This window comes from Cydia splendana, chromosome 6, assembly GCF_910591565.1.
Source record: "Cydia splendana chromosome 6, ilCydSple1.2, whole genome shotgun sequence".
Classification (NCBI taxonomy): domain Eukaryota; kingdom Metazoa; phylum Arthropoda; class Insecta; order Lepidoptera; family Tortricidae; genus Cydia; species Cydia splendana.
The window spans coordinates 14,643,136-14,671,082 of NC_085965.1; the positions used below are offsets into that span (position 1 = coordinate 14,643,136).

General features: G+C 35.6%; 1 protein-coding gene across 3 annotated transcripts in view; it reads left to right on the forward strand.

Annotated features, from left to right (window-relative positions):
• Positions 1-27,947, forward strand: part of LOC134791691 (protein eva-1-like) — a 117,919-nt gene that overhangs the window by 20,154 nt on the left and 69,818 nt on the right. For 2 of the 3 annotated variants that reach the window (XM_063762794.1, XM_063762792.1), the window contains exons 3-5: positions 13,792-14,009; positions 19,427-19,565; positions 20,910-21,059. In XM_063762794.1, the coding sequence (XP_063618864.1) occupies positions 13,792-14,009; positions 19,427-19,565; positions 20,910-21,059 (507 nt within the window). Of the gene's footprint in view, positions 1-9,902; positions 10,118-13,791; positions 14,010-19,426; positions 19,566-20,909; positions 21,060-27,947 lie in introns of those variants that run through there. The other variant, XM_063762795.1, reaches the window with a different exon arrangement.

Genomic DNA, 27,947 nt, shown 5'->3' on the forward strand with positions numbered 1-27,947 from the left:
ACACTTTGATATTTTGAAATGCTCAGAACCCCTAGTGTTAATTTCATTCAATAGCGTGACGTGCGTTCGAGTTTGCGTTATGTCTATTTCTGTATTGGATGTTGAACAGCGCGCCAAGCGGGACGTTTTGGAAACTCAAAATCCCATATAAAAATGACACTTAGCGCAAACGCGTATTACGTCACGTCACGCCATCGTATGAAATTTACACTAGGTGTACTGTTATTTCTCAATAGCATAGAATAAAGATGAGAGTGACTTTTGTCGCCTGTATCGTGCGTACACCGTTGCCTAAAGCATTTGCCAATCCGCTTTCAATGCCTAAACTTTAGCGTAGACAGGGTGTGCTCTGTGATTCATTCACGCTTGCGCTCACGCCTTTGTCCTGCTAGTAATAAAAACGTTTTGACGGGACGTGCGGGCAATACATTCCACTGACATTAATGTCGAGCCATCCCTCGTGTCTCCGTCGGGCTTTTTTCTCTCTGGCGGCCGTAAAACGATCTCTTTGAGTGATTCCTCGGAATATAAATAATTTACTATGGTTCACTTCAAAGCATGCATTGTACTGTACAAGCGATGTCGTACTCTTTGACGGTGGAATTTTTGGAAGCGATTTTCCTTCTACGCAGTGGGTAGTATAAGTATTTTTGGTAAATATAAAACTCTTAATAAAGACCTTACAACTAAAAAAAAACAAATCATGACATTATTTATTATCATAGGTAAAAATTACAAAATAAATTAAATGACTACTAAAGCATACAAATAAAAATTAAAACTACATATGTGACGTCCCACGGGTAAAGGTACCTTATGACAGTTGGCGCTTACGCTATTATTAACGCCGCTCCAATATTATTGCGGCGCTATGCGACGTAAGCGCCTGCCGCCATAAGGTACCTTTTTTCATGGAACGTCACATATAATTAAAGTTATAGAAAAATTCGCTCCCTGGCGTTCCTGGTGCAAAAGTGCCTATTATGCTAGCATGATTTTTACATTTTTTAAACGTATACACAGTATTCTTGCGCAAAACAAAGATATTGAAACTGGGAGCCTGATCCAGATTTAACGACTTTTTACGGTTTTGATATTATTTTAATACCACCTTAAATATCGCTCACACTGATGGGTGCATGGGAAATGATGTGAAAGTTGTGCGTGAGATGGCGCCAATCTCTAAGACGATCGTCATGTTCGTATCAAAACCAGTTCAAATTAAATACGACCTCTGAAGGTCGATTCAAACTTTAAAAAATGTGACAAATTGATCTCGCTCGTACTTATAGAGGGTGTTTTCTTGGAAAAAAAGGCATTATACTTTAAAAATACGAAAAATCAATGCAATTACGATCACGAACATCGATAATACGAATCCTTTAGCGGCAGCAAATAGCACGGGCCAGCCCCAATTAGGTACTTCTCCTAATATTCCTCTAGTGCCTACTTGCACCATCCCACTAACCCGGGGTTAAGTGGTTAAACTGTTAACCCAGTGTCAAATTGTACTGGTAACCATGGTAACTCCAGGTTTAACCGGTTAACCCCAGGTTAATGGAATGGTGCAAGTGGGCCTAAGTATTGGTCAAAGTTCACCTTCCGCGATTCATGTCTTCTGCCTATCAGTGTGCTTCGATCAGAGCAAATGTGAAAACATTAAGGAAATAGTGACCCATCGAAGATTTTATCCTAAACTTTATACGAGTGAATAGAAAAACTTTGACTTTAAGAGGATTTGTAATAACTTTTAACGGACTTAGGCTTCAGTTTAAAATCTTATTTCAGTAAGTTCTTCTTAGTCGGTACACTCTTGCCAGACATAAATAAATAAAATATATATAAACTATCACATATTTAGAAAATACATACCTATTATAAATATAATAATGATGGATATTATTCGAACTCTTGTTTTAGCAAATGCTTACGTAACATCCGCTTGAAAGAAAACTTACTTGCTTATTTATCAATATTTTACATTGATCTCAAACTCTCCTCATCTTTTCACCTTTGTGCTGAGGATCTTTAAACTTATTCTCAGGGTTCGCTTAGCATTCATATCTTCAATAAACTGTGATATTTATTTGGCAAATGTTTGTAACATACCTACTCTACTAAAAAGACTCGGTAATTTCAGAATTAAATACTGTACTGGACATATAACATTTAAAACTTTCGCGTTTTGAACAGATATTAACACCACCACCACGACCAGTGAAACCTGTGTCGAAACGTCGGTATATAAAGGTAACAAAATAAATTCGCGAAAAACCCGGTTGTAAATGTGATTTAATATGCGTATGTACTGGATATAACCATGAAACTCGAACCAGCGTCAAAATAACCGAGAAAACATTTCGTTTTCTGGCTTGAAATTCGAGCATCGTATTCCGAAAGGATATCACAGGTGCCTCACTTAAACAGATGCTTTTAACTCCAAGCGTTCCAGTTTTCTTTAAAATTTTGTACAGAAAACGGTGGACTATCTGTCGGTGACAGTTTCTTCGCAATATGGAAGTTAATAGTGTGTAAAATAAACTGAGATTATATTGCTGTATCGTATATTGCGCTGCTGCTAAAACACGGTGCCATATTATGCTAACATTCTTATAATGGCTCCGTCCGCATAGATCAACGAGTCTTTTATCAGGCTTGCAGCGATTTCACAGTTTAAATAGTAGCTAAGTAGAAAATCAAGCCAAGAAACTCACAAGAGAAGGCAATAAGGCTTGCATGGATTCTTTTTTAGTGTGTAATTTATTTTGTGTAGGTAATGATGCCCCTGACTACCACCATTGTTTATGTGACACTTAAGATATCATGATTTATTTTTCTGAATATGTTTTATAACAAATGCCACACAAATTTCCTTGCATTCATTTTAAACTACATATCTATATGCACATTGCGAAAACTTAAAAACACTGCTTATGATAAAATTTAAATTGTTAAGTAGTTCGACGCAGAAATTCAGACCACCGCTTAAACTTAACTACCCGAGTACCTAGTTGGGTAAGTTACATAGAGAAACATTGAACCTTTATTTTAGTATGCATAGAATTAGTAATTAATATTAAAATTTGTTCTTTGATTCACTTTGATAACAAAATAACAGAACGACGAACAGAGAGTCACTTTTGCACAAGACCATGCAACCTCACAGAATCCCTCTTATAGGATCAATTGAAGACAATTCCGTCCTGGATTAGAATTTAGATTTTGGAATAACCAGTTAGGTACAAATTATTATTATTTATAAATGTACGTGTCAACATAAATAATAAGCAATGATTAAGTTACCTAAATATTTAATCTTTACACGACATTGTTGCATTAGGTAACAAATAGATAATCAATCATAAGAATTTGCGTGTCTAATATTGGGACGTTTACCTCAAATAACGAAAGTTTTACTGTAGTCAGTAGATATCAATAACGACCAGATTTAGCTTTTTGCGTATGAAAATCGCGTAAAACATAAAACTAATTAACGGGCCACAGGCGAGGCATAACCGGGGAAATCTGTGTGACTCTCGCTCAACACGGTGCCAGTATAAATATTAAAAGGAAAAACCGCGACGATGTGACCTGGTTGTGGTTAGTCAAGTGCATTCTAGATGAAAACAGTTATGAAAGTCAACTTTTCAACCTTGGGAATTAAACTGATTTTACCGATCGCGGGCGACGAAAGAGAAATGTAAATGTATAATTGATTTATAACATTTATTAACTTTTAATAAAATATCGCAAGTTGAATTTGTAAATTTTTTTGCTACGCAGGGTCTGCTATTGAAACCGTACTCTGAACAATGGTGCTCCCATAATGGATGTTTTACAACGTTATTTAGCATTGTGTGACAGGGACAACAAAATAAAACACTATTAATACTATGTTTTCCCTGTAAGGACCATAATAGTAAAAATGAAAAAGAAAACCTTTCGGAAGTTACGGATTAAATATTTGTTACAGATAAATAAATGTCGATATCAAAAGCATCGAGTCTCGCTTGAAAAAATATAATTTATTTCAAATATTGTGATTTGAACTCACTTTGTCCCGAATAGTCGTATAGAAATCAAAGAGTACAATAATTCCATACTTTTAATGCTGGAGCCAAAAGGTAGATAGTGGGACTTTTTTCGACGGCAACTAGTAAAACTTTAGAGTTTGAGCTTAAATTATTCCTAGAAAATCTTTGAAGCTTAAAAACGGATAGTAGTCAAACAATTTAGACATAAACTTCTTACAGATAGTAAGTAGGTATTCGAATAAAATAAATATAAACAAATGTACAAAAACATAATTAACGTTTTTAGAATATGTTGGGACGTCTAGGAACGAAAGTAAGAGTATTAAAACCATTTTTAATCAAAATAGCGCGTTTTCAAATTAACATAAGTACTACTCCCTCTCTCATCCTAGTTTAACCCGTTCACTTTAAAATACCGCAAACGATTTACAGGTTAACCGTTTGGCACACACATACTAGAGGTCAACACAATTTTTTTGACCCACAGTTCCTTAAAATAATTCCCATAGGAGGGGAGTGCTGACTTGCTGAGTCATTGTTTTTATAGTATGGAAAAAAATTTTTTTTTTCCAGAAACCTATCGTGTGTGGTATCATATGAAAGGACTTTTTGAGGCGATTATAAAAATATAGCACATCATTACATTTCAGCCATTAAAAAAAATATAATAAAAATAATTTTCATAACATACCAAGTTTGGGCTCCTCCAGATACGATATGGCTGATTTTGTTTTGTACAATATACCACAAATAATACGTGATATCCTCATATCTAACCCTAATAAAGCAATATTGAAAATAGATTCAATTAGTTTTTCAATTTTACTAAGTGTTACAGTCGTACTTCAGTACCTATTTTACGAGACTTAATGGAACTGTACTGCAGATACGGTGCATATTTAATCATAAAATTATACGTAGTATCCATATATCCAACGGAAAATACCTCTTTATCCCTTTTACTGCGCCTTTTCATCAGCTGGTATAGTTTTGTATGAAAAACGAATCTGCAGTACAGTTCCATAAGTCTCGTAAAATAGGTACTTACTGAAGTAGGACTGTAACACTATGTAATATTGAAAAAAAAAAATAATAATAATAAATGAAATTATTTTTTTAATTGGTTGTTTGGGATTAGATGTGAGGATATCACGTATCGTTAGTGGTATATTGTGCAAAAAAAAAATCAGCCATATTGTATCTGGGGGAGCCCAAACTAGGTATGTAGGTATGATTTGAAAATTATTTTTGTTTTAATTAAAAAAAATGACTGAAATGTAATGATGTCGTATATTTTTAGAATCGCCTCAAAAAGCCCTTTCATATAGGTTAGGCCACACACGATAGGTTTCTAAAAAAAAAATATTTTTTTTCCCGTACAAAAAAAATATGACTCGGCACTCCCCTCCTAAGGGAAATTTTTTTAGGAACTGCGGCTCAAAAAATTTTTTTGACCTCTAGTATACGTGTGCCAAATGGCTAACCTGTACATCGATTTGCGGTTTTTCTATGAAATTGGGGTCGTACGGCTGCCGCTATCCACTCTAATAATTTATTACCAAAATATTTTGTTCAAAAGTTTGACATCATTTACATACCTACTGTCACTATCGGTTGGTATTTTTTTCTCGTCGATATTGCAATGCATCACAAGCATTTTCACAAATTAAATCATTATTAAACCGCGCGTCTATTTGTCGGATAACGGATACAACCAATTAAAACATTAATTACCTCTGATTGAAATTCAGACGAGCGATGTTCCTCGTAAAATATGCGACACATGTTATGATTTAATTAATAACTTACCTATTAATCGGTACTGCTCGGGAGTTATTGTTGATTTAAACTGGCGTTTAAACAACCCATCAGCTAACCGTTAAAGTATATAGGTAATAGTTAAACGTACCTATTTTTTTTTGAACTGAAAACTTCTTTAGCGGCGCTGTGCACTTTTTGTGATGGGGAAAAAATGTTAAACTCGCGACAGCGTAAGACGTAAGACGCTTCGTAAGACGGACACGTGACCTGATCGAAAAACTGTTACATTGTCATTGAGTTTTCACTTCTGCCGGCACTCCCGGAGTGCAACCCGTTGTTTTTTTTATTTATTTAAGAATAATTGAAAACAATACTTTATTTATTGATGCTAATCCATTTGACTGTAGTTAAAAAATAATACTAATTTAACTCCATGCATGCACGAGATAAAACACTAGAAATCTCTTCTTCTGGAAAATAGTTATCCACAACCAAATTTTGTACACAATTTCAATTAAATAAATATTAATGTAATTAACTACAAAACTACATTCGATATACAGGAAAGTGAAGTCTCTGCATAGTACCTACTTCATAGTACGTATACATGGTTTAGTAGGTAGTTCGAAAAAAGGAAAAGATTAGATTTGTCAGTCTAGACCTAGAAAAGCCCATTTATAAAAAGTTTTAAATTAAGACTCTTGATTTTATCATTTAATGACTACTGGCAATCTAAATATAAACTACAATGTTCTCAACATTATTTGAGGCGTCCTAACGCTCGCCCAATATAGTTGTGTCAGATATTTTTATCCACTCTACAGGGATGAGTGCTTTAGAAAAGGGGAGCTCTTTTGTCCATCGTAATAAAAATGTTTGTTTAAAATTTTCTTCTACATAAGTATTTAGGAGCTCGCTAATGCATAATGATAGAAAGAGACCATAAATATCATGCACAAAGACAGAGTGGCAGATTTGTAAGACTAGGCATCAAATAGCTATTATAACCACTTTAGAACTTATTTTAGCTGTACCGCGACATATTGCTTAACATTCTCAGTAAAATAGTCTTACCTATATTAGACCATCCTCCAAAAAATAACTCTATTTTGTCCGAGATTATCAAATTACGGGTATATCAGGAAGGAGTAGGTACGTTGTACACCGCTTAAATAAGTTATCTCAAGCATGCGCGCACATGTTGTCATTTTCTTTTTATTACAAGACCGCACTGACCAAATTACTTTCATGCGTTATAAGATATTGCGCATGGTATACCTCTTTAGGCGCTTATCACACTGCTGCTGCATTTCGTTGCGGTCTGCGGAGCGATGAATTCGCGTGCAGCGACGACGAAACCGTTCCGTATCTCCATCCAGAGCTGCGGGGCACGACGAACCGCGTTTATGTACAAAAATCTGTACGGTGCTACGGAACTGGGTGTGGCATATACTGCGGCCCGCACCGCATCTGGGTCAAACAGATCACTGTGTTATGTCTTTCCTGTAGACATACACAAGAGTTAAGGGCTATAAAGGTTAATTTTCTTATTTAACCCTTATCCACGTGAAAATGTCCTCCTTTTATTTAAAGAACTATGATAAAATCATTACTTACATGCCCACAAGCTGTTAACTATTGCCCACAGGAGAGAAAACTAGTGTGTTATCGCGAACAGCACATTTTTCTCTCCTGTGGGCAATAGTCAACAGCTTGTGGGCATGTAAGCAATGATTTTATCATAGTTCTCTAAAGAAAAGGAGGACCTTTTCACGTGGATAAGGGTTAAATAAGAAAATTAACCTTTATAGCCCTTAACTCTTGTGTATGTCTACAGGAAAGACATAACACAGTGATCTGTTTGACCGATCTCCATCCGAAAGCGCGAACCGTCGTGCGATTCGCACGGAGAGGTGGAGCCAGTGTGTTATAATTACCATGTGGATTTTGCACACAAATAAATATTTTACAGTTTAAAGTTAAAAACCGCAGCACTGGACGCCTCTCCGAAGTTCGAAGCAGTTCGCAGTGTGATTGCCTTAAACAGGGATTGCCTGCCTTATGTTACTAAATGCATCTCTATAATAGAGATATATATATTTAACACTCAACTAATAATCTCATATTTGTCGACCTTTGTTGTTATGCATTATTGTCAGGAAATTAGAAATATAATGCGTCAATTACTAAACAAAAGCAACTAGCCCCAAAATAGGTTTTCACCCGAAATGCGAGCCGGTAAACATCCCTGTGGGGACACAGGTTTCATTTCGCTTTGGCTTGGTCCAAACGACTATGTTATGGTACAATAATTGAATCAGCGTAACAGTGTTAGCCACCAAGGTAGTTAATGAGTCCAATTATTCTTAATACCTACTTACCTACTGACAAAAATTAACGTTTGATAAAGTACCTAAGCTAAAACCCTCCTTCATTCATTGATTTACAAATATTAGAAGTAATTGGCACATTCACAACATACACTTACAACACAGACTTAATACATTCAGCAAACATTTCTCTTCTAATCGAAGCCCATCCTGCGTTTTAAAAGCGTTTCCGTATTGGATCCGAAATGGCGCTACAAAACTGTCACCCTATATTTATGTGACAAAGATAAATGGTCCGCTAACCGTGTCTTCATCAAGCTCACCTCTCATTATGGAGTTTCCCCTTAAGGGCTACATGTTAACCACGAGACAGATGCTCGCGGTTTTGGTACAAGAATCTGAACGTTTGGTGTTAAAAAGTAACGTTCTTTTGTTTTAGGAGTGGCCCAATTTGTATTTATATTTCGAGTTCATGAAGGTTTTTAATACCTGAAAAAAAATATTGATTTGCTCTTGGTGTATATCTGTACGTTTATTTATACTAAGTATATCTAAAAGTATCATAATTGATGTAAACAAATTGAAAATTGACGTTCAAATTTTACCGTGACGTACCTAGATTTCCAATTTCTCTCTAGTCTGGGAGTAGAAAAAGACGGTTACTTTTGGAATTGTAGGCGCTAATGGTTGGATTCCCATATACCTACCTACATTATACATTTCGCGCCTTTTTTAGAGATCCGTAGCCAGTATGGCAAAAACGGATCCATTATAGTTTCGTCAAGTCCGTCTGTAAAGTATAGTCGTTACTTTACACTGCCACATGGACTGAGGTCGATTCGCATTTAACACTTTGTTATGGTTTTGAACTGGTGTTGACCTTGACGATCTTGTTGGTGATTAGCGCGCATCTCATACACAAAATACACTTCGCTTCGCATGCACCAATCAGCGTGACAGATCTTCAAGGTCGTATCAAAATAAATAACCCGTAACAAATTGTGAAACTAGAATCAGGCTCGGGGTATTTATTAAACGGTGAAAAATATGAAACTGTAAAAGCAAGCAAATATTTGGAGTAGTAAATATTTTGTAAACCTAAGCGATAGACATCACGCCGACAACGTTATTAAACCGGAGGAACGGAAACCAAACATACATGTGTAAACAGGCGAATGTGCCAGGACGTAAAAAAACTGAAAGTTCAGACCTCGATAAAAGTCAAGTGGCTTCTGTTGCTATCTCTGTGGATCCATCCTCGTTTTAGAGCTGGTACTTCAACAACCAATTTCAAAGTGTTGGTATGGTTCAATGTTGCACCCTTATAATAAGCAAATTGAGCTATATTATAAGTTACTATATATTTAATTTGCCATCACTTTGATTAATTAAATTACCTACCAGAAACATAAATTACATGACATTCCATGTTATATATATTATATTTTTACAAAACTTGTTTTAATTTAAATATTAATAATTAACATATACATACTGTAACTAATAATTAATAGAAATAAAACTGTAAATAAAATCATTATTGTACTGAAAAAGTTATTACGAAGCATTGAAGGTAAATTGATTTGTCGTTCATGTTTAAATAAAACGAATACCTACTCGTATTAAATATTTTCCTAGATATATGGTCCAAGTTATTTTTTTATTTTAGTTTTGTAGCCCTAACACCTAATTGGAAAAATCTTTGCATATTAAAAAAAGTGTAGTTTTTCTTACTAGGTATATAAATTGACTAAGGCCACTAACGTAATAGAATCCGCTCCCGCTGCCGCTCATGTCCCGTGTCTCGCACAAAATCGTCCGCACCACGTGCGCCCTATTACGCCTCTCGTCGGCTATGAAATACGAGCGCACGCTATAAATAGATCACTTCCCCTTAATGACCCGTTGTTTAAGCGGCTCTTGTGCCCTAAGCTCTGAACAGTTGCGCTTGTAAATGTTTTATCTCGAGATAGTGCCGGTAGCTCTGCTTTGGTAAGTCGATCGAGGTGCTCAAGTTTTTGTAGAATTTTTAAGTTAGGACATACTACTTTTAGAATTTAACAATTTTTAGTACTTACCTAGTTTTAGTTTTTTATCTTTCACGATGTTAGTTAGTAACACAATAAATAAAGAAGATATAGAAGAAGTAACGAAATAACGTGATCCTATAATTATGAACATCAAATTGATCTTCTATCTGTATAAAAAGTGAAGAATAAATTCTATTACCTACATTGTAATGTTTTTCTCTAAATGAAAATAACTCACGAACGTATTTTGTGGAATAATTTCAGATGTTTTCTGTACAATTTATAACATTCTTGTCTCATCAGAGCGTTAAATCTATTAAAATATTGTCAAATACATTATAATATTATACTTATATATTTATTTATTTAAACATTATTGCTCAGTAAAATTATACAAAAGGCAAACTTAATGCTAGAGGGCATTCTCTTCCAGTTAACCTTCGGGCCAAACGGAGATAAAGGAGTAATTATTGATTGGTGCAATAAATATTTACAAAGTACGAAAAATTGAATATTAAACATAAATAATTTATGGTAAACAACATACTATGTACTTCAAATAAATATACATAATTACTGCTATAATATACTTAAGTACACCTTACTTATTGGTTATTAGTGTTGTACCATAAAATTCATGTTCAAGTGTTGTGTAATTTTCTTGATTTTCTCGTATCGAAAATATGGTCAGTTTGGAGCATTCCACGAAATTGTCTACCTAACCGTTGCTCCGTACAAACGCGAATTTTCTTCTAAAGTTTCGCAGAATAACAGCTTTTTTTCTGTCATAATGGATCTAAAAAATGCTCTGTAAAATCAGTAATATCAAACAAAATGGACGCTCCCGAGCATTTACAAAAAACATCCTAAAATGTAGTTAATGCGTTTGAATAAATATTTACAAAAGCGGTGCCATAAAAGCATTGAGTATTACAATCCCCCACGTGTATCGGGATTAACGGTGTTTGTAATAAACCACTGGATAATGTAAACACGAGATTAATTCCCGTTGTGTATGGTCGTAAATATCCCGTAATAATAAACAATCTTAATCTTATAGCTTGATCTAGTAAACTGTTCTTAGAACCCTGATAGTTCGAAAACCACTTTGATTGAGCACAAACTTTAAACCGCCACAAAATTTAATTGGTTATACAGGTTGAAATTTATATCGTAAATCGATAGGGATACTCATAGTATAGGTGTGTTAAGTAATCGGTCTACTTAACTATTAAGTCATCTTGGCTATTTACGTGTTTAGTGTGCTACTTTGTGCAATTTCAAAATAAATAATGATTAAAATACTAAGAAATTACGAAAATAAACCCAATAAAAAAAATAGGCAAGACAAGATATAAAAGTTACAACAAAACACATTAAAAAATAACAACAATATAAATCATTCTTAAAAACTGTTCGTTTTTATCAGGGCCTCAATCAATTTAAAAATACTCTGTAGCATGACCAGAGTTAAACAGTATTTGAAATATTTTTATAAAATTGGTATTTGTGACACATGTAGCTTATTAACTGATAATGCTCTGTCACATTAGCATCGTTTTTTTATGTAACACGTCGGTGGCAAACAAGCGTACTGCCCATACAGTTTTTATTTACAGTAAACTGTCAACCCAACAAAAACATAAATGTGAAATGAGAGCCAAGTTCAATATTAAGAATATTTGTTGATGCCAAATATCAAGTTTCTAAGTGATCTAGAAGTGGGTTAGGTTTTTGGTCTATAAGTATTAATTTTTTTTTCCATCGAAATATCTATAATTTCCAGTTTTCAGATTTTTCCATGCACCTAATAGTCTACCTTGATGCCAAATATCAAGTTTCTAAGTGATCTAGAAGTGAGTTAGGTTTTTGGTCTATGAGTATTATTTTTTTTTCCATCGAAATATCTATAATTTCCAGTTTTCAGGTTTTTCCCTCTATATGCACCTAATAGTCTACCTTGATGCCAAATATCAAGTTTCTAAGTGATCTAGAAGTGGGTTAGGTCTTTGGTCTATAAGTATTAATTTTTTTTTTCCATCGAAATATCAATAATTTCCAGTTTTCAGATTTTTTCCTCTATATACACCTAACAGTCTACCTTGATGCCAAATTTCATGTTTCTAGGTCATCTAGAAGTGGGTTAGGTTTATGATCTATATGTCAGTCAGTCAGTCACAAAAATGCCGGTTTTTAAACGTTAATTTATCAATAACTGTTTAAGCTACGTTTATGAAATTTTCTATTTTGGACAAGCTAAGGTACTTGAATACATGTGCCAAATTTGATGTGTGTAGGTTAAGTAGGTTTCAAGTTGTGAATGGGTCAAAAGTAGCTCGAAATGGTTCGTGTAATATTACACACGGTTGCTGCGTCGCCAGTTCCTTTTTCTTTTAACTTGGCTGGACACGCTACCGCGTGTCTAGATAACTGCATTTGTCTGAAAATAGGTCTCTTAATTACCAAGTTTACAGAACCTATGCTAGTAAGGTTAATACTTACGAGTACATTTTACCTACTAAGCCAAATTCAAATTTATATTTTATGAAATAAATAAAATGAAAAATCCTAAAATGTACTTGATATAATTAGAGAACGTTATGGAAACCTACATAACAAAAGCCAGTAGGTATAGTTGATGTTGCCGGCAACGTGGCAGAAACTGCCAATCTCGACATGCTTTAGTACATGACTCATTTGGGTGTAATTATGGTGCAGAACATACGGAGTGATATCACACTTTGCAATCGTTCGCACTGTAAATAAAATATGAGTACTTATTTATTTGAATTTTTGATTAATAATGAAGTGTGATGCTCGTTTGAAAAAGTTGCCGGAAGGGAATTAGAAACACAAAAGAGTATACAAAAAAATCTTTTAATTAAATCTCGTAATTTGCAATATACTTTGTAAGAATAGTAGAGGTTACATACTTAGGTGTATTATAAGTTAGTGCCATTTTAATCTTACAAATTCCATACTTCAACTTTTACATGTATTAATTCTGCTGCCGCTCTCTAAATGGCGAGACCTGCGTTCGGCGCTACACATTTCCGTATGTTCGACGCCTACTTCACTCTCTACGCGGAACATTCCGTCTTTGTATACCTACTCGTACTATATCAAAGTGACACTTCAGTCGGCAGCTGCCATTAGGGGTAATTGTACTACTACCTTACATGCAAATCTTAAAGCAAATCTGTAGCTTTGTCAATCTTACTACAATATGTTCCCTTTTGCAGTTATATTTGTAATGCAAAAAGTTGCTAAACAGACAAGAAAGTGAAATAAATAAGTGTGTTTGCTGTCAATTTTTATTTGCTTTTCGTGCGCCTACAAAATCTTAGTCAGTAGTTTATTTTAAACTGCTTTAAGGGGGATGGTTATTTCGTTCGTCAGGCGAGTGACTTGTTAGAAATGATTAAGTTTGTAAGTAAATTTATCAGGTGCTTTTTATGTTAAGACAATTTGCGTTAGATTAAATTTGCCTGTGCCGAATCATTCAAAACCGAATTTTCCCAGAAATAAAATTAATATTATCGTGAATATAAATCTGATAAAAATACTATACAGGTTTCAGCTGTTCGCGTAACTATTATAATCTCTTGTCATTCATATCAATCATATTGCCCACAGAACTGCTTCTTGGCACGCTTCGAACACACCAGAAAGCCGCCTGCGACGAAGAAATGGTGTCCCTCATATGTCCTCGGGGTACCACCATCAGTATCCAAGTGGCTCAGTATGGGGCTTCGGCATCCCAGGGATCCTGCGCCTCGGAGCTGGCGGAGTACCAGCCGGTAGCGGTGGAGGTGGTGGGAGATACTAGTTGCTCTTGGCCCGCAGCGCTGCAGGTAAATTAAAAGTTTTGTAATGTGCGCAAATGAAGTCGGTAACAAGCAATATCTCCAGTCTTATGAGTAAATTAGAAAATAAAGACTCAGTTTTACGAAACTATTTATGTGCTTAAAAGTCTCTAGAGCCTTTTTTAACATAAAAATCATTTTGGGACAAAAAGTTTAAGTCTTTTTTGATAATGAGCTGAACTTGCAGAAGGTTTAAACATTTAAAAAGTACCTACTAAAGTTTTGAATAATAAGAACAAATAACTGAGATGCTAAAAATGAGGACTCGAACTCGCGACTATTATTATATGTCATAATAACATGAGCACAAATCTTATCGATATTGTGGCGCGTCCCAAGTCTCAATCGTCACTTCAGCAAGAATCATGATTTAAGGATGAGGTTTGTAACATTGTTCCATATTAGTTGCAAGTAATATAAAAAAAAATATTTTATTCAATACATCTTCAGTGGATTGTGCAAGTTTGTGATTTAACATAATATAGGTACCTAACGACTAGATAATATATGCACACGACTAATTTAGAAATAACTTTTCCATCAACAAAGAAGCAACAAAACCTAACCAAGCGTAGCTTGCTGGCCCGGCTATGCAAAGAATTTCTCTCAATGTACATAGGTAGGTACACTTCTGTATATGAAAATAATCACAAGCAACGAATAACGCAGTTTCTCCGTACAGGTTTTATTTTATAATCGCAATATATGTGACATTAAAATAAACTACCTACTTCCATCAATTGGTTCAAATAAAGTAAAATAGCGCAAGTGTAAGCTATATTTTCAGCTGTAGTAAAATAAACTTTTTTAAATTCAATCAGGAGTGAAATCGGAATCGGGAAGTCTAGCGTTGGATATTAAATAGTATTCTTATTGGATTGAATGAAGTATTGCACTAATTGCAAGCATTAATTTTTAACAGCGTGAAGTGTTCAAGCACTGTGCAGTATACATAGGTAAATAAAATCTGAGTTCAAGTCGGTTAAAATGGCTGTCACTGCGTTCCGAATTCGGGTCAATTCGGTTGAAATGGATGACAAAATGGGAATCCATTGAGATGCAGGCGCATATCTACGTAACTTAAACGAGGTGCCGCATAAACTTCATTTGTATGAGTAATAGTGTCTTCAAACAGAACCTAAATTTGTATTTCGTATTAATAGAATGTAGAATTGTAGAACTTAGTTATGTTTCGCTCTAGCGGGCTTTTAGGGGTTGCGGATGTGATTGCGTGATGATGACAATGTCTGTCCCTTTCAGTCACGCGATGTTAAAAAGTGACGTGTGCTCATCAAGTAGATATCCGTCTTAGGGAATGATCCCGGAACTGATTTTGTATTGCATGAACCGGGAATTCCTGGTTCCGGAACTGATTTTGTACAGAAAATCAGTATCAGGAGCACAACCTTACGTTAGCTGGACACCTGCCTTTCTACTTCAAATAATCGATTACTCGCTATGAAAGAAACTGTTACTATTGCATTGTGTAGATCTGCATGTCACGTATGGGGTTAGATCGCACAACGTCACTTGCTGTAGCATGGTGGCATCGGTTAGGAGCGTAAGCTTGAACGTATTTTGCATTATTCATTGCATCAGACATATGGCCCATAAAACGTTAGGTAGCCTCTCGTAATTCACCACGACTCGAGTTTGATCGCCCATGAATCCATTTACTGCTATGGTTTAACGCTTTTATTTTACTTGCCGCAATAAGAATCCTACAAAAGTGGTTCCCAAACTGAAGACCGTACGCGAATGAAGAATTTATTTTCCATTTTGTGATTTTTAACGGTCAAATATCGCAGATTAAAAATGGTGCAGGAATAATTTCATTAAAGTTCTATTTAAAAATGGTCCAGAAAGATGTTACACGGTTAATAACTGTAATTTAGTGATCATATTACGCGCCTGAATTTTTTGAAATAGGGCTTAATAATATAGCTAAAATAATAGTGCTAGTTAGCTCTCCATCATAGCACATTGTTAGCTTTTCTGGCAAAACTTATTTATTAGAATATTAGGGTATAACAACAAGCTACAAATTTGCTGTTTACTAACTGATTGCGTTATTATATTCGCTAATTTCGAGTATACCAGTAGCATTAAAATTTGTTAGCGATAGCTTATATTAATTTTATCTAAATACCAAATTTTGTCTAGAGCAGCAGTCTTTTTGCTCCTGATTTATAGCCAAAGCTGAGCTTGAATCCCTAATATGCTACAAATCAACAACATCAGGAATTGAAGGAATGCTGTTTCGATTTATACAATTTAGTTTTGCTTCTGTGATTTTATTTTTGTGAGAGAGTTCATTTGAACGGATACTTATGATAAGTATTTGGGGGACAATAGATAAGGAAGAAGAATATGTGCACATTTTGCTCATCTTTTTTTACCGTTTATCAAAGTATAACTTAATTAATGTTCTTACTTATATAGAGATTTAAGGTACATAATACAAGAACATAAAATGTTTTTAGGGTCCGTACCTCAAAAAGAAAAAACGGAACCCTTATAGGATCACTCGTACGTCTGTCTGTCTGTCCATCTGTCACAGCCTATTTTCTCGGAAACTACTGGACCAATTAAGTTGAAATTTGGTACACATATGTAAATTAGTGACCCAAAGATGGACATATTTTTTTATAATTTTAAAATACATAGAAGTAGGTTCGAAGTTATTTAAGAATATAGCCATAAAATGACCATTCCCCCCCTTTATCTCCGAAACTACTGGAACTAAAATTTTGAAAAAAATACACAAAATAGTTCTTTACCTATAGATGACAGGAAAGTCTATATTAGAAATGTGCAGCCAAGCGTGAGTCGGAATTATGTACGGAACCCTAGAAACGCGAGTCCGACTCGCACTTGGCTGGTTTTTTGGGATAATATTGTGTGACTGATAAAATATAAGTTTATCATGAATATTTGTTCCTAAGTTATGGATGTCACCTATGTATGTAAGTATTTATATATAAATATATTCGTATCGTCGTCTAGTTTCTACAACACAAGCGTTAAATATTGAGCTGTGGGTCAAGGTCGAGTTGTGTGAGACTGTCTCATATTTATTTATACCTAAACAAAGTTAAACCATATTCAATCAGCACCTTATGGTTTTACGGGACATTACGCTCTTTCCTTAAATAAATATACCTGTATTTTGTCAAAGTTTTCCAAAGAATGAAGCTGTCAATGCTCACAAAGGCGTGGGAAAAAGGCAAGAAACTAAAGTAGTGAAACATGGCGAACTCGCACCGCATTCTAAATATCCTGCAGGATAAATCCGATACTATTGTATAAAATAAATGTATAAACAAACGTTTTAAACAAAAAGTTGATACACACGTGGATTAGTGTGCATAAAATGATTAACGACTTCGATTTTCAACCCTTTGTTAAACGATGTGACCAAAAAACCAAAAAATATACCTAGTATTTTGTAAAATACTTAAATACCTATTAGTTTCTATGTTACCTACATACATTTTACAGTAACCACATCTATGGCGAACACAGCCTGCCTTGTAGCAAGTGGCTACTGTAGCCTATAGGCGCTTGTAACTATAGGGCTGTCACACGTGCGTCACTAACCCTTTAAAAACAACTTCTTTTTTAAGGACTTAATATTGTTATTTCTCCAGAAAATATTCGATGTCAAACATGAGTGAGGCTGCGTGGCCAGACACCACGTCACCGAAGTGTCAAAATTGAAATTGAACTTTGTGCATATGCACGTAGGTTTATGTTGCTCGGTGGTCTGTGACCGATTAATCCGCCTTTGGCGTTAGACATGCGGTGCGGATATATCGGTCATTGGCGTCCAAATGGTTAACAGGTACAAAATTACTGAATTTTCTATACAAAAACCATCTGTCTACTGCCAAATGTGAAATGCGCTTCCTAAGTGTGTTTTTGAATAGAAACGATTTACTAGTTTTCCATTGATTGAACAACACTTATTATGCAGCAACTTCCCTTGCAATAATATTGCAAGTTCCAGGTTCCAGGCTTGTCTGAGTTTTGATGAAATCCAATCAGACGAGACCAACACTATCAGGTTCGGTACCCTAATGAAAATAATATTGTTTGATAGTTTGTGTAAATCTGGTGAGGTTCAAACCTCTAGTCTGCTCGTACTAATTAATTTAAGGAACTTATGTACCTACGGTATATCATTTGATATTAATTAACAGTCGCTTTTCGGTGAAGAAAATCATCGTGAAAAAACCGGATTAACACCAATAAAACCTAGTTTTCCACCTAGGATGGTAGGTCAGAAGGCAAGCGCTTTCTTAAAAACTAGTGCCTACGCCAATTCTTGGGGTTAGCTTCTAACCCGACCCGAGGCATGAGCCGTGGCTAAAAGCCGGAACAAAGCTATGAAGATGTCGAAGTTTATGTATAAAACTGGTATTTAATAATGTTGGTTTCAAATAATATTACCTAATTGTATTACTAAGTTATTTTGTCGAGTAAAGATATTGCGTACTTATTCAAACTGTACAACTTACCTTAGTAGATACCTAAGTTTATGTCGAAGTCGAAGTCAGCTTTATATTCAAGGAGACGAGTATTGTGTAAGTATTTCCAATAATATTTAAGTCGAATTTCTAGATCAATAGGTACCGACATTCATTTACTTTGTATGCTCACTCGAGCCAAAAACACAAATACAATACAAATATATGCGCAGATATAACAAGCTTCTGAGTGGAATTCTATACCACGTGAATGTCGAAATATTAAAATTCCTGATTTTTGTCCGAATAATTTAAACTAGGTTCGCGACTTTTATAGCTATTTTTGAGTTCGCATTTCAACGTTTTTCGATTTGTCTAAATTTTAGGTATCTATCAAAATAAATGCATTGCCACACCCGATACGGGTATCATGATATGTAAATAAAATGAATGAAAGCTTTAAATAAATAAAACTAGGACTTTACCTATTGTAGGTAACTTTTTCTACTTTCGTTACCGCTGCTGTTTCACCAAGGAACTGTATCCAACCTTGATTCTGTTACATGGTTCAACATTCTGAAATATTTTACCAGTTATTGCCCGAGAGGAACTGATTGACAAGACTTGTACCTGGCTCGTTCACCATTATATATTTAACTAAACTAAATGCCCGTTAGGTTTTTTTTTTTATTATGAATGGGCTTACTCATGGCCACAGACTAGCCGAGGCGTAGACGTGGCCTACGATGGAGCGAGCTCGCCCAGAAGGTGCCTGTTCACTCTTGATTTGAAGGTTGCCGGGTTATAAGAACACGGAAATATAGACGCCGGCAAGGAATTCCATTCCTTGGCAGCGCGCATAAGGAAAGTAGAAGCAAAGCGCTTCGTGCGTGTAGATACCTCTGCAATAACGGACAAACTAACCGATGTGTTTAGTATTCATTGTTACAGACGGTAGTAGAAGCGTGTCAGAAGAAGCGACAGTGCAAATTCCACACCAGCCCGAAAGCCTTCGGAGTGGACCCTTGCCCGGGGTCCAGGAGGTTCGTCGAAGTCGCCTACAAGTGCCGTCCTTGTAAGTCATAATTAAATATTATTCCGTATTTTTCTTGGGATTTTGTATTTATGGAATCGTAGATGTTTATATGTGCCTAAGGGTAACCTTTATCTCAATGCAAATTTAAGCAAACCAGCTCAAATGGTAAAAATGGTGGTGGTGGTTTGGTATAAATGTGGTTTCAGCTTTCGTTGAAACCACATTTATACCAAAAAAACCTGTAAGTATTGTGTGTATAAATCAGATAAAACCAACCTGCTAAAAAACATTATCTAACTCTGTACAGACTGTACTAGTTACTGATGAGATAGTTGACTCCCACTGCAAATAAATTTCTATGTAGGGGGGAGGACACATTTTTGCATCATAGAACATCAATAGTAGCGGAGAGTAGATATACCACACTCCAAAATTATCAGCTACACTGTAATAGTTTTAGTTTAACATATAAAGACAATATCCTTTAGGGAATAACGGTAGAGACTGGACTGTCTGTACTATACTTGTAAAATAAAAATAATATGTCATTAAAACAAAACTTGTGAATTAGCTTATTTACCTACTGTCTAATTTTTACGCGTATTAAGTTAACTATATTTCCGTTCACTGTAACTATCATAATTTATTTTTGTTTTATTCACAGACGTAATAATGATTAAAATAAGTACTGAAGGAAGATATATTATTACCTTCGTATTTAATGCGTATTCTTCTTAACATTAATAAAATATAAAACCAATTTTTAAAATAAATGCTCAGAAACCGTATTCAGATGCACCTTTACTATTGCGAAACGTAAATTAAAACCATAAGTACATTAATACGAATAAGCCTTTCATTTTCTGTTCAGTTCCTTATTTTATTAAAAAAGTATTCACAAATAATTATGCATATCAATATTAATATGTAGGTACCTACTCATGTACAGTAAGCTGCAGAGTTAAGTGACCCCCTGCAAACAAATGTATATGCAGACGGAGAAAAGTGACGTTTTTGTTTGATATGTCACTTGATATGTCACATGATACGTCACTTGCCACTGACATATCCAATCCATGTCGTAACTTTATAGCATATTTTTGACGTATCTTAAAGTTCTAATCAGGCCTACTACGAGGTTGCCTACCTACCTACCTGATGCATCGTAGCCATAATGTGTTTCTTTTTAAGATTTATTTTATATGTATACATGCTAGTTATTAAGGTATTATCTATGGGCCACTAGTTGCCTGAAATAAAAAAAAAAAAACATTTCATTTCATTAAAACAACAATATTAAAATTATAATATCGGTCAACGCATAAGGGGAAAAATTGGAACGCAAAAATTCTACATTTGCTGAATAAAATTTGTTTTTTGCAGATGAGTTTCGCAGTAAAGTGGGTTGCGAGAATGACGTGTTGCACCTCAGTTGCAATCCGCACTCAAGAGTAGCTATTTACTCTGCTCAGTATGGGCGGACCGAGTATGACTCCATACAATGTCCGCAGCCGAGAGGGATGAAGGAGGAAAGTAAGTACTTAGGCTCCAATTCTTGTAACACCATGTTGCTAGCAAAAAGTTTATAACCAACCATAAAAAGGTTTGTGTCGAAACTTTGTGACTTATTATATATAGGTACAGAAATGTTCGATGCTCACGCATTTATTTGTTTGGTAAAAGACAGAGTGCAAAAAAACACAATTTTACTTTATTTAAATGAGGTTGGTACAACCCCCCCTCTTTGCAAGGGGGGTCACCTCTCTCTGAGTCAGGGGTACCTATATTTTCTCCGGTATTATTACGTTATTTTTCGTTCTTTATTTTATTATTTCATTTTTAACGGGGCAATCTAATAAGTAATAGGAAGTTATGTTACCCAAATACATTATTCAATCTTACGTAAAAAGCGTAAAATAATTCAAAATATTGGGCTATTTCCGTTATTTTTTTAAATACCGGTTCCGGGCGCTGTGTTTTTCTTGTTTTATTTTCTTATCGGATTTTTAATAGCTTTTTTGAACTTATTATACAGAGAATTTTCGCTCGTAGTTTTATTTGCAATTTAATAAATAAATTATTCCTTAGAAAACCCTTGCGAAAGATATTATGTCATTTAACCTGGCACAATGACGAAAAGACAGGAAAGAATATTTGATGTGTACCTACAGTAATTTTAGTTAGGTGACATTAAAAAGTTACTTTCGGATTGACACTACCGTACCGTAGCATTACAGTACTATGCATAAGAGAGAATGAGCGATATTACTGTCAGTTTAAGTAAATTTGATAAAGGGTGTGAACTTTCCGATTGCAGTAGTAATGTGGTAGCATCAATAAGTTGAAAAATATACTGTAAATTAATTTCTCGTCCATAATATAACCATGCGAAAATGATGCTTAATTTTACCTCATAATATTGCTTTAAAGGAATTGTGCTTCCTTCCTCTCACCTTTTTGGGGGGACGGCCCCCAGGCTATCCCCCCAAGGCCCCTGCTGAACGTTTGATTTTGAAAGGGGTTGGTTTCGATTGATTTTTATTTTTCCTCTCAATTTCTTATACGCTCTTGGTTTTCTCATATCCACCATATCAACGGGTTTTAAGTAATGGTATAGTTATGAAAAAACACATTTATAAATACATTATGGTGCAGTGAGTTTAGGGTGCGTAGCCAACGTGCCAATCGTTAACGCTTCGTAGCGTATCGTAGTCATCTCTCTCTATCACTCTTCCCCACTAGTGCGACGTGACAGTTGCGTTTCGTTCGCTATGGAGTGTTAATGATTGCACGTTGGCTACGCACCCAGGTGCTTCTCCAAAAGCAGCTCGTTGAATAGGTACTTACTGGGCGGACGGCCGTGCGTGTCTGGGATCGCAGATATCATTGTTATATTGTTAATGATTGCTTTTTTTTTCAAAAAGAACATTAAGTAAGCATTTTTTGAAACAATTTTTATGTTTACTTATACCTTTGGTGCAAAAATAATTCCATAAATTTAACGGTGCGTTTTAGACCTATGTTTGTAATATTTTTCGAGCTATCGAGCTAAAGTGTCGAATCGATGAAATTACCATAGAACGCCTCAATATTGCTAGGTATTCGTATTTTTTGTTAATCGTATTATGAACTTTAAAAGCGTTACCATTTTTCTAAAACATGCAACTTAATGCATAAACATTATATTAAATTGTCAAGTTAAAAGACTTCGCGGCGGTACAGCATAAAAAATATAGTGCCGAGATCAAACTCGTGTTCATCCTTAGTTGGGATAACTTCTTTTATAGAATTCGCAAAAGTAGGTAAGTACCTACCTATTTATATAAAAATATTAGTAACTATTTTCTAGTACATTACGATACAAGTGTGAAAAGTAGAAAATTCGTAACGAGTGGCAATAAATTAAAACACGACCGAAGGGAGACACGAGTTGCGAGTTACCTATTTAGTTACACGTGTATCGTACTCGTAACGTTTTATAGTGGGTACATTTGGCACTTTAAATTTTCGACATAGTGCCACGTAAACTGCTAATAGGGAGTATTACTGCAATGTTCTGCCGCCAGAGTGCAGCACTAGCTCCTCTAGTAAACCATAGAGTAACTTATACATACTGTGCCTTAAACTGTTTTTGACAAGTTTTCACAGACAATAAAATATGACATTGATGCATCAAGGCGGTTTGTTAACAAGGGCCTACCGGGAAACGCGAAAATCGACATTTAGTTATCTGCCTCTTAATCGCTCGAATATGCAAGAGTGATAGAGAGGTTAAATAACGAAATTTCGATTTTCTTGTTGTGCGGTAGACCCCCAGATTGTGACGGATAGTGGTAGTGGCGCCTCCTACGCAGAGTTTCGCGTAATATTCCCTATTACCAATTACCGTGCGGTAAAGTAGCACTATATGTACCGTAATAGTAGTTTATGTGACTGCTACATAATGAAAGGCATTAAAATACGAGTGTGGGTTGATACTATTATGAAACTCATTTCATTCGTTTCATAATAGTATCACACGAGTGTTTTAATGCCTCATTATGTACAGTTACATACACTGCTTTATCTACACACATATTATAAACTTTCTATGATATATTCACTAACCTCATATTACAACCGACATTGGGGCACTTTCCTCTCTGGCGGAACTCGCGGATATGAGATATGGCGTCTCCGAAATATCTTTATCGCACATTTTACACGAAACTTTTGTTATAGTTACTTTAAAAACAACAAAACAAATTATTTTTTACTACAAACTAATTAAAAGATAAACTGTACGTCAAATGGCGGCAAATGAAAACTTTTTTCACGCATGTCACGCATCCGTAGTTTTTTTTTAATTCAGAGACAAACTAGAGTCGGGGTCGATTACCATATCGTCCGATACCAACTTACAAGCGAGATTTGTCAATATTGTATGCAATTGACTTTTAATTTCGAATAAAACGTCATCTCGACTGATATTAGAATAGGGGTCAAATCAAATTGCTTTTTTTTCAGAGATGTTCGAAATTTGAATTTCATTACCAAATCGATTTTGATATAGTAATGAAGCTATTACCACATTTTCACAGATAAGAAATTTGCTGTAACAAAACAGTTTATCGTAATGTGGGCCATTATTTACGGATTTTGAAGGCATCATAGAGAGTTTATGATATGTGTGTAGATAAATCTATTTACAGTCGCAAATATTCAGAATCTGTTCTCTTATCGAGCTTCCCAAGTGTCTAAACTTGAGAGGTATTCCATTTCATTTAGGGCAAATACCAAAACTAATTAAATTCATCAACAATACGGTATTATTTACACTTGGCTTACTTTAATGGCTCTTGGAAATTGAAATTCTTATTATTATGGATTTTAGTTGTATGATTTATTGCTGTAAAGTGAATATTGGCATAGTATCAAAAATTGTAATTAAATGTATGTTCCTTACTACTAGCGCCATCTATCCACAATGTGTGTGAAACTTATAAGTACCGTTACTCGTTGAATAAAGTCAGTCTGTTGCGAATATCTAACGTGTTTTAATAGGTTATGGGCGTTTCCAGTTTTTATCAGTTATTTTAGTGTAAAATAGATAAAAGTGAACGTTTATTCGTGGAAACATGACTACGAACTATATTGCCAGTGTGCCTAAGTTGAAAGGCAGGGAGAATTACGACGAGTGGAGTTTTGCGGCCCAAAGCTTGTTGGTGCTCGATGGAACTGACAAGTACATCAACCCCCCGGAGGGATTTGAAAATAAGCCAACAGAAGATGCAAAAACGAAGGCAAAGTTAATATTAACTATTGATCCAGCATTGTACGTGCATATCAAGAACACACAGAGCTCAGCGGAATTATGGACTAAGTTGAAGACCATGTTTGACGACTCTGGTTTCTCAAGAAAGATAACCTTGCTTCGACATTTGATTAATATAAGACTTGAAAACTGTGACTCGATGTCTAACTATGTCACACAAATGGTCGAAACAGCTCAAAGGTTAAACGGCACAGGATTTACAATAACCGATGAATGGGTAGGATCATTGTTGTTAGCAGGTTTGTCTGACCGTTATTCACCCATGATTATGGCAATTGAACATTCGGGTATTTCGATAACTGCAGATGTCATTAAGTCAAAGTTACTTGACATGGAAGTAACGAAAGATTCTGAAGTTGGCAGCAGTGCGGCATTTGTAGCAAGAAATAAATATCACTCTAGCAACACTAAGCCGAAAAATAATGGCGGGCAGTCAATGTCAAACAAGAAGACAGTGACAGATACAACAACAAAAGAGGTTAAAGAGGTTATTTGCTTTAGATGCAAATCCGGCGGACATTATCGAAATCAATGCCCGATGTCGAAGAAAAACGCTAGTAAATGCGTATTTAGTGTTGTTTTCCTCACTAGGAAGTTCAGTAAGGAAGATTTTTACGTGGACTCAGGTGCGAGCGGGCATTTTGTGGTGAACAAAGATTGGGTGAAAAATGCAAACTTTACGCCGTGTTTACCAGAAATCATTGTGGCAAATGATGAAAGAGTGCCAGTAGTTTGTTCCGGAGACGTGGAAATTGTTTCGGATTTGGAATGTCAAATAACCGTGAAGGATGCGTTATGCGTGCCTAGTTTGACAACAAACTTGTTATCGGTAAGCGAGCTCACCAAGAATGGCAACAGTGTCACTTTTGATAAAAAACATTGTTATATTTGTGACAAAAACAATGCTTTGGTTGCCATAGCCGATCTAATTAATGGTGTATACAAGCTGCGGCTACAGAAACAAAGTTGTTTGTTGGCAGCTCCAGTAGTTACAGGACAGCTTTGGCATAAACGTCTGGCTCACATTAATAGCCAAGATTTAAACAAAATGAGAAATGGCATTGTTGATGGTGTGTCATATGAAGGATCTTTGGACATAACTAAGGCGCAATGTGAAACCTGTTGTGAAGGGAAACAAACGAGGTTACCTTTTACTCATGTTGGTACCAGGAGCACAGAGACATGTCACAGAATACACAGTGACCTGTGTGGACCCATGGAGGTTAATTCTTTAAATGGTAACAGATACTTCATGCTGTTCATTGATGATTACAGCAGAATGACCTTCATTTACTTTCTTAAACAAAAGAACGAGGCTTTTAGTAAATTTAAAGAATTTAAAGCACTAGTAGAGAATCAGCAAGGGAAGAAGATCAAGATATTTCATACTGATCAAGGTCTGGAATATTGCAACCGTGAGTTTAAAACCTACCTTGCTGCTGCTGGCATTATACATCAAACTACAAATGCTTACACTCCAGAACAAAACTCAATCCCAGAACGAGCCAACCGCTCCGTGGTCGAGAAAGCTAGGTGTCTTCTTTATGATGCAAAGTTGGACAAGACATTTTGGGCAGAGGCGGCCAGCACCGCAGTTTATCTGAAAAACAGGTCCATTGTATCAGGTTTAGAGAAAACTCCGTTTGAACTATGGTATGGTTCAAAACCTGATTTAAGTCACATTAGATTGTTTGGTAGTAAAGCAATGGTACATATCCCGAAGGAGAAACGCTTGAAGTGGGATAAGAAAGCTGCACAGCATATCTTGGTTGGGTATGGAGAGAATGTGAAAGGATACAGATTGTATAATCCTTCAAAGAAGACCATTGTTACCAGCAGAGATGTCATTGTGATGGAAGGTGAAATGGATAGTAGCGACACCTGTGAAGATTTGGCTATTTGGATACCTAATGAAGAGGCACTGACAAACAGTGTGGAGGAGAAGAGCAGTGTTTCAGTGGGGGATTCGCATCCTGATGATCCAGATGCGGATCATTCTGTACTCTCTTCAGATTCTTCAGTATACGCTGATGGTAATGAGACATTAACCGAACCTCTGTCAAATGAGGAGCCAGAACAACCAGTCCAGAATACATCAACACCTGAGCTGAGAAGTAAGCGTCTGAGAAAACAGCCTGACAGGTATGGCTTTAGCAACATGTGCGTTCCCAGTACTGTTCCATCATCAGAGGAAATCTCATACTCAGAGGCTCTCGAAGGGCCTGAGAAGGAGCAGTGGAGACGTGCCATAGCTGAAGAGTTACAGTCGTTCGAGGACAATGATGCGTGGGAGCTCGTCGAGAACCCTGGTAACGTGTCTGTAGTGAAGTGTCGGTGGGTGTTCAATAAAAAAAGTGATGTGGACAATAATGTGCGTTATCGTGCGCGGCTCGTGGCCAAAGGCTTTACGCAGAAGCCTGGTGTTGACTATACGGACACTTTTTCTCCTGTAGTGCGTCATTCAACTCTGAGACTATTATTTGCTCTTAGTGTAAAGTTAGGAATGAGTATAACGCATTTAGATGTTACAACCGCTTTCTTAAATGGTTTTCTGAAGGAAAACATATATATGTCAATTCCTGAAGGTTTTGCAAACAAAAGTGGGGGAAATGTGTTGAAACTAAAGCGGGCTATTTACGGGCTGAAGCAGTCTTCTCTAGCATGGTATGAGAGAGTCAAAGAATGTCTTTGTAAATTAGGCTTTAAAAACAGTCAATATGAACCATGTTTGTTTGCAAAAACTAATGGGAAAGTAAAGATAATTGTCGGGCTCTATGTAGATGATTTTCTAATTTTCTCAAACAATGACACTGAAACAGAAAAATTGAAAAATGTATTAAGTTCAGAGTTCAAGTTAAAGGACCTAGGCCCTGTAAGACAGTATCTTGGCATGAGAATAAATTTAGATAAAAATAAAAGTGTGATAACTGTGGATCAACAGCAATATATTGAACAGTTAGTGTCTAAATTTCAGATGTCAGAGTGTAAAACGCAAACTACTCCCATTGAACCCAAGTTAAATTTAGAAAAAACTGAAGGAAGTTTACCTAATGTTCCTTACCAAAAGTTAATAGGAAGTTTGATGTACTTGGCAGTTTTGACAAGGC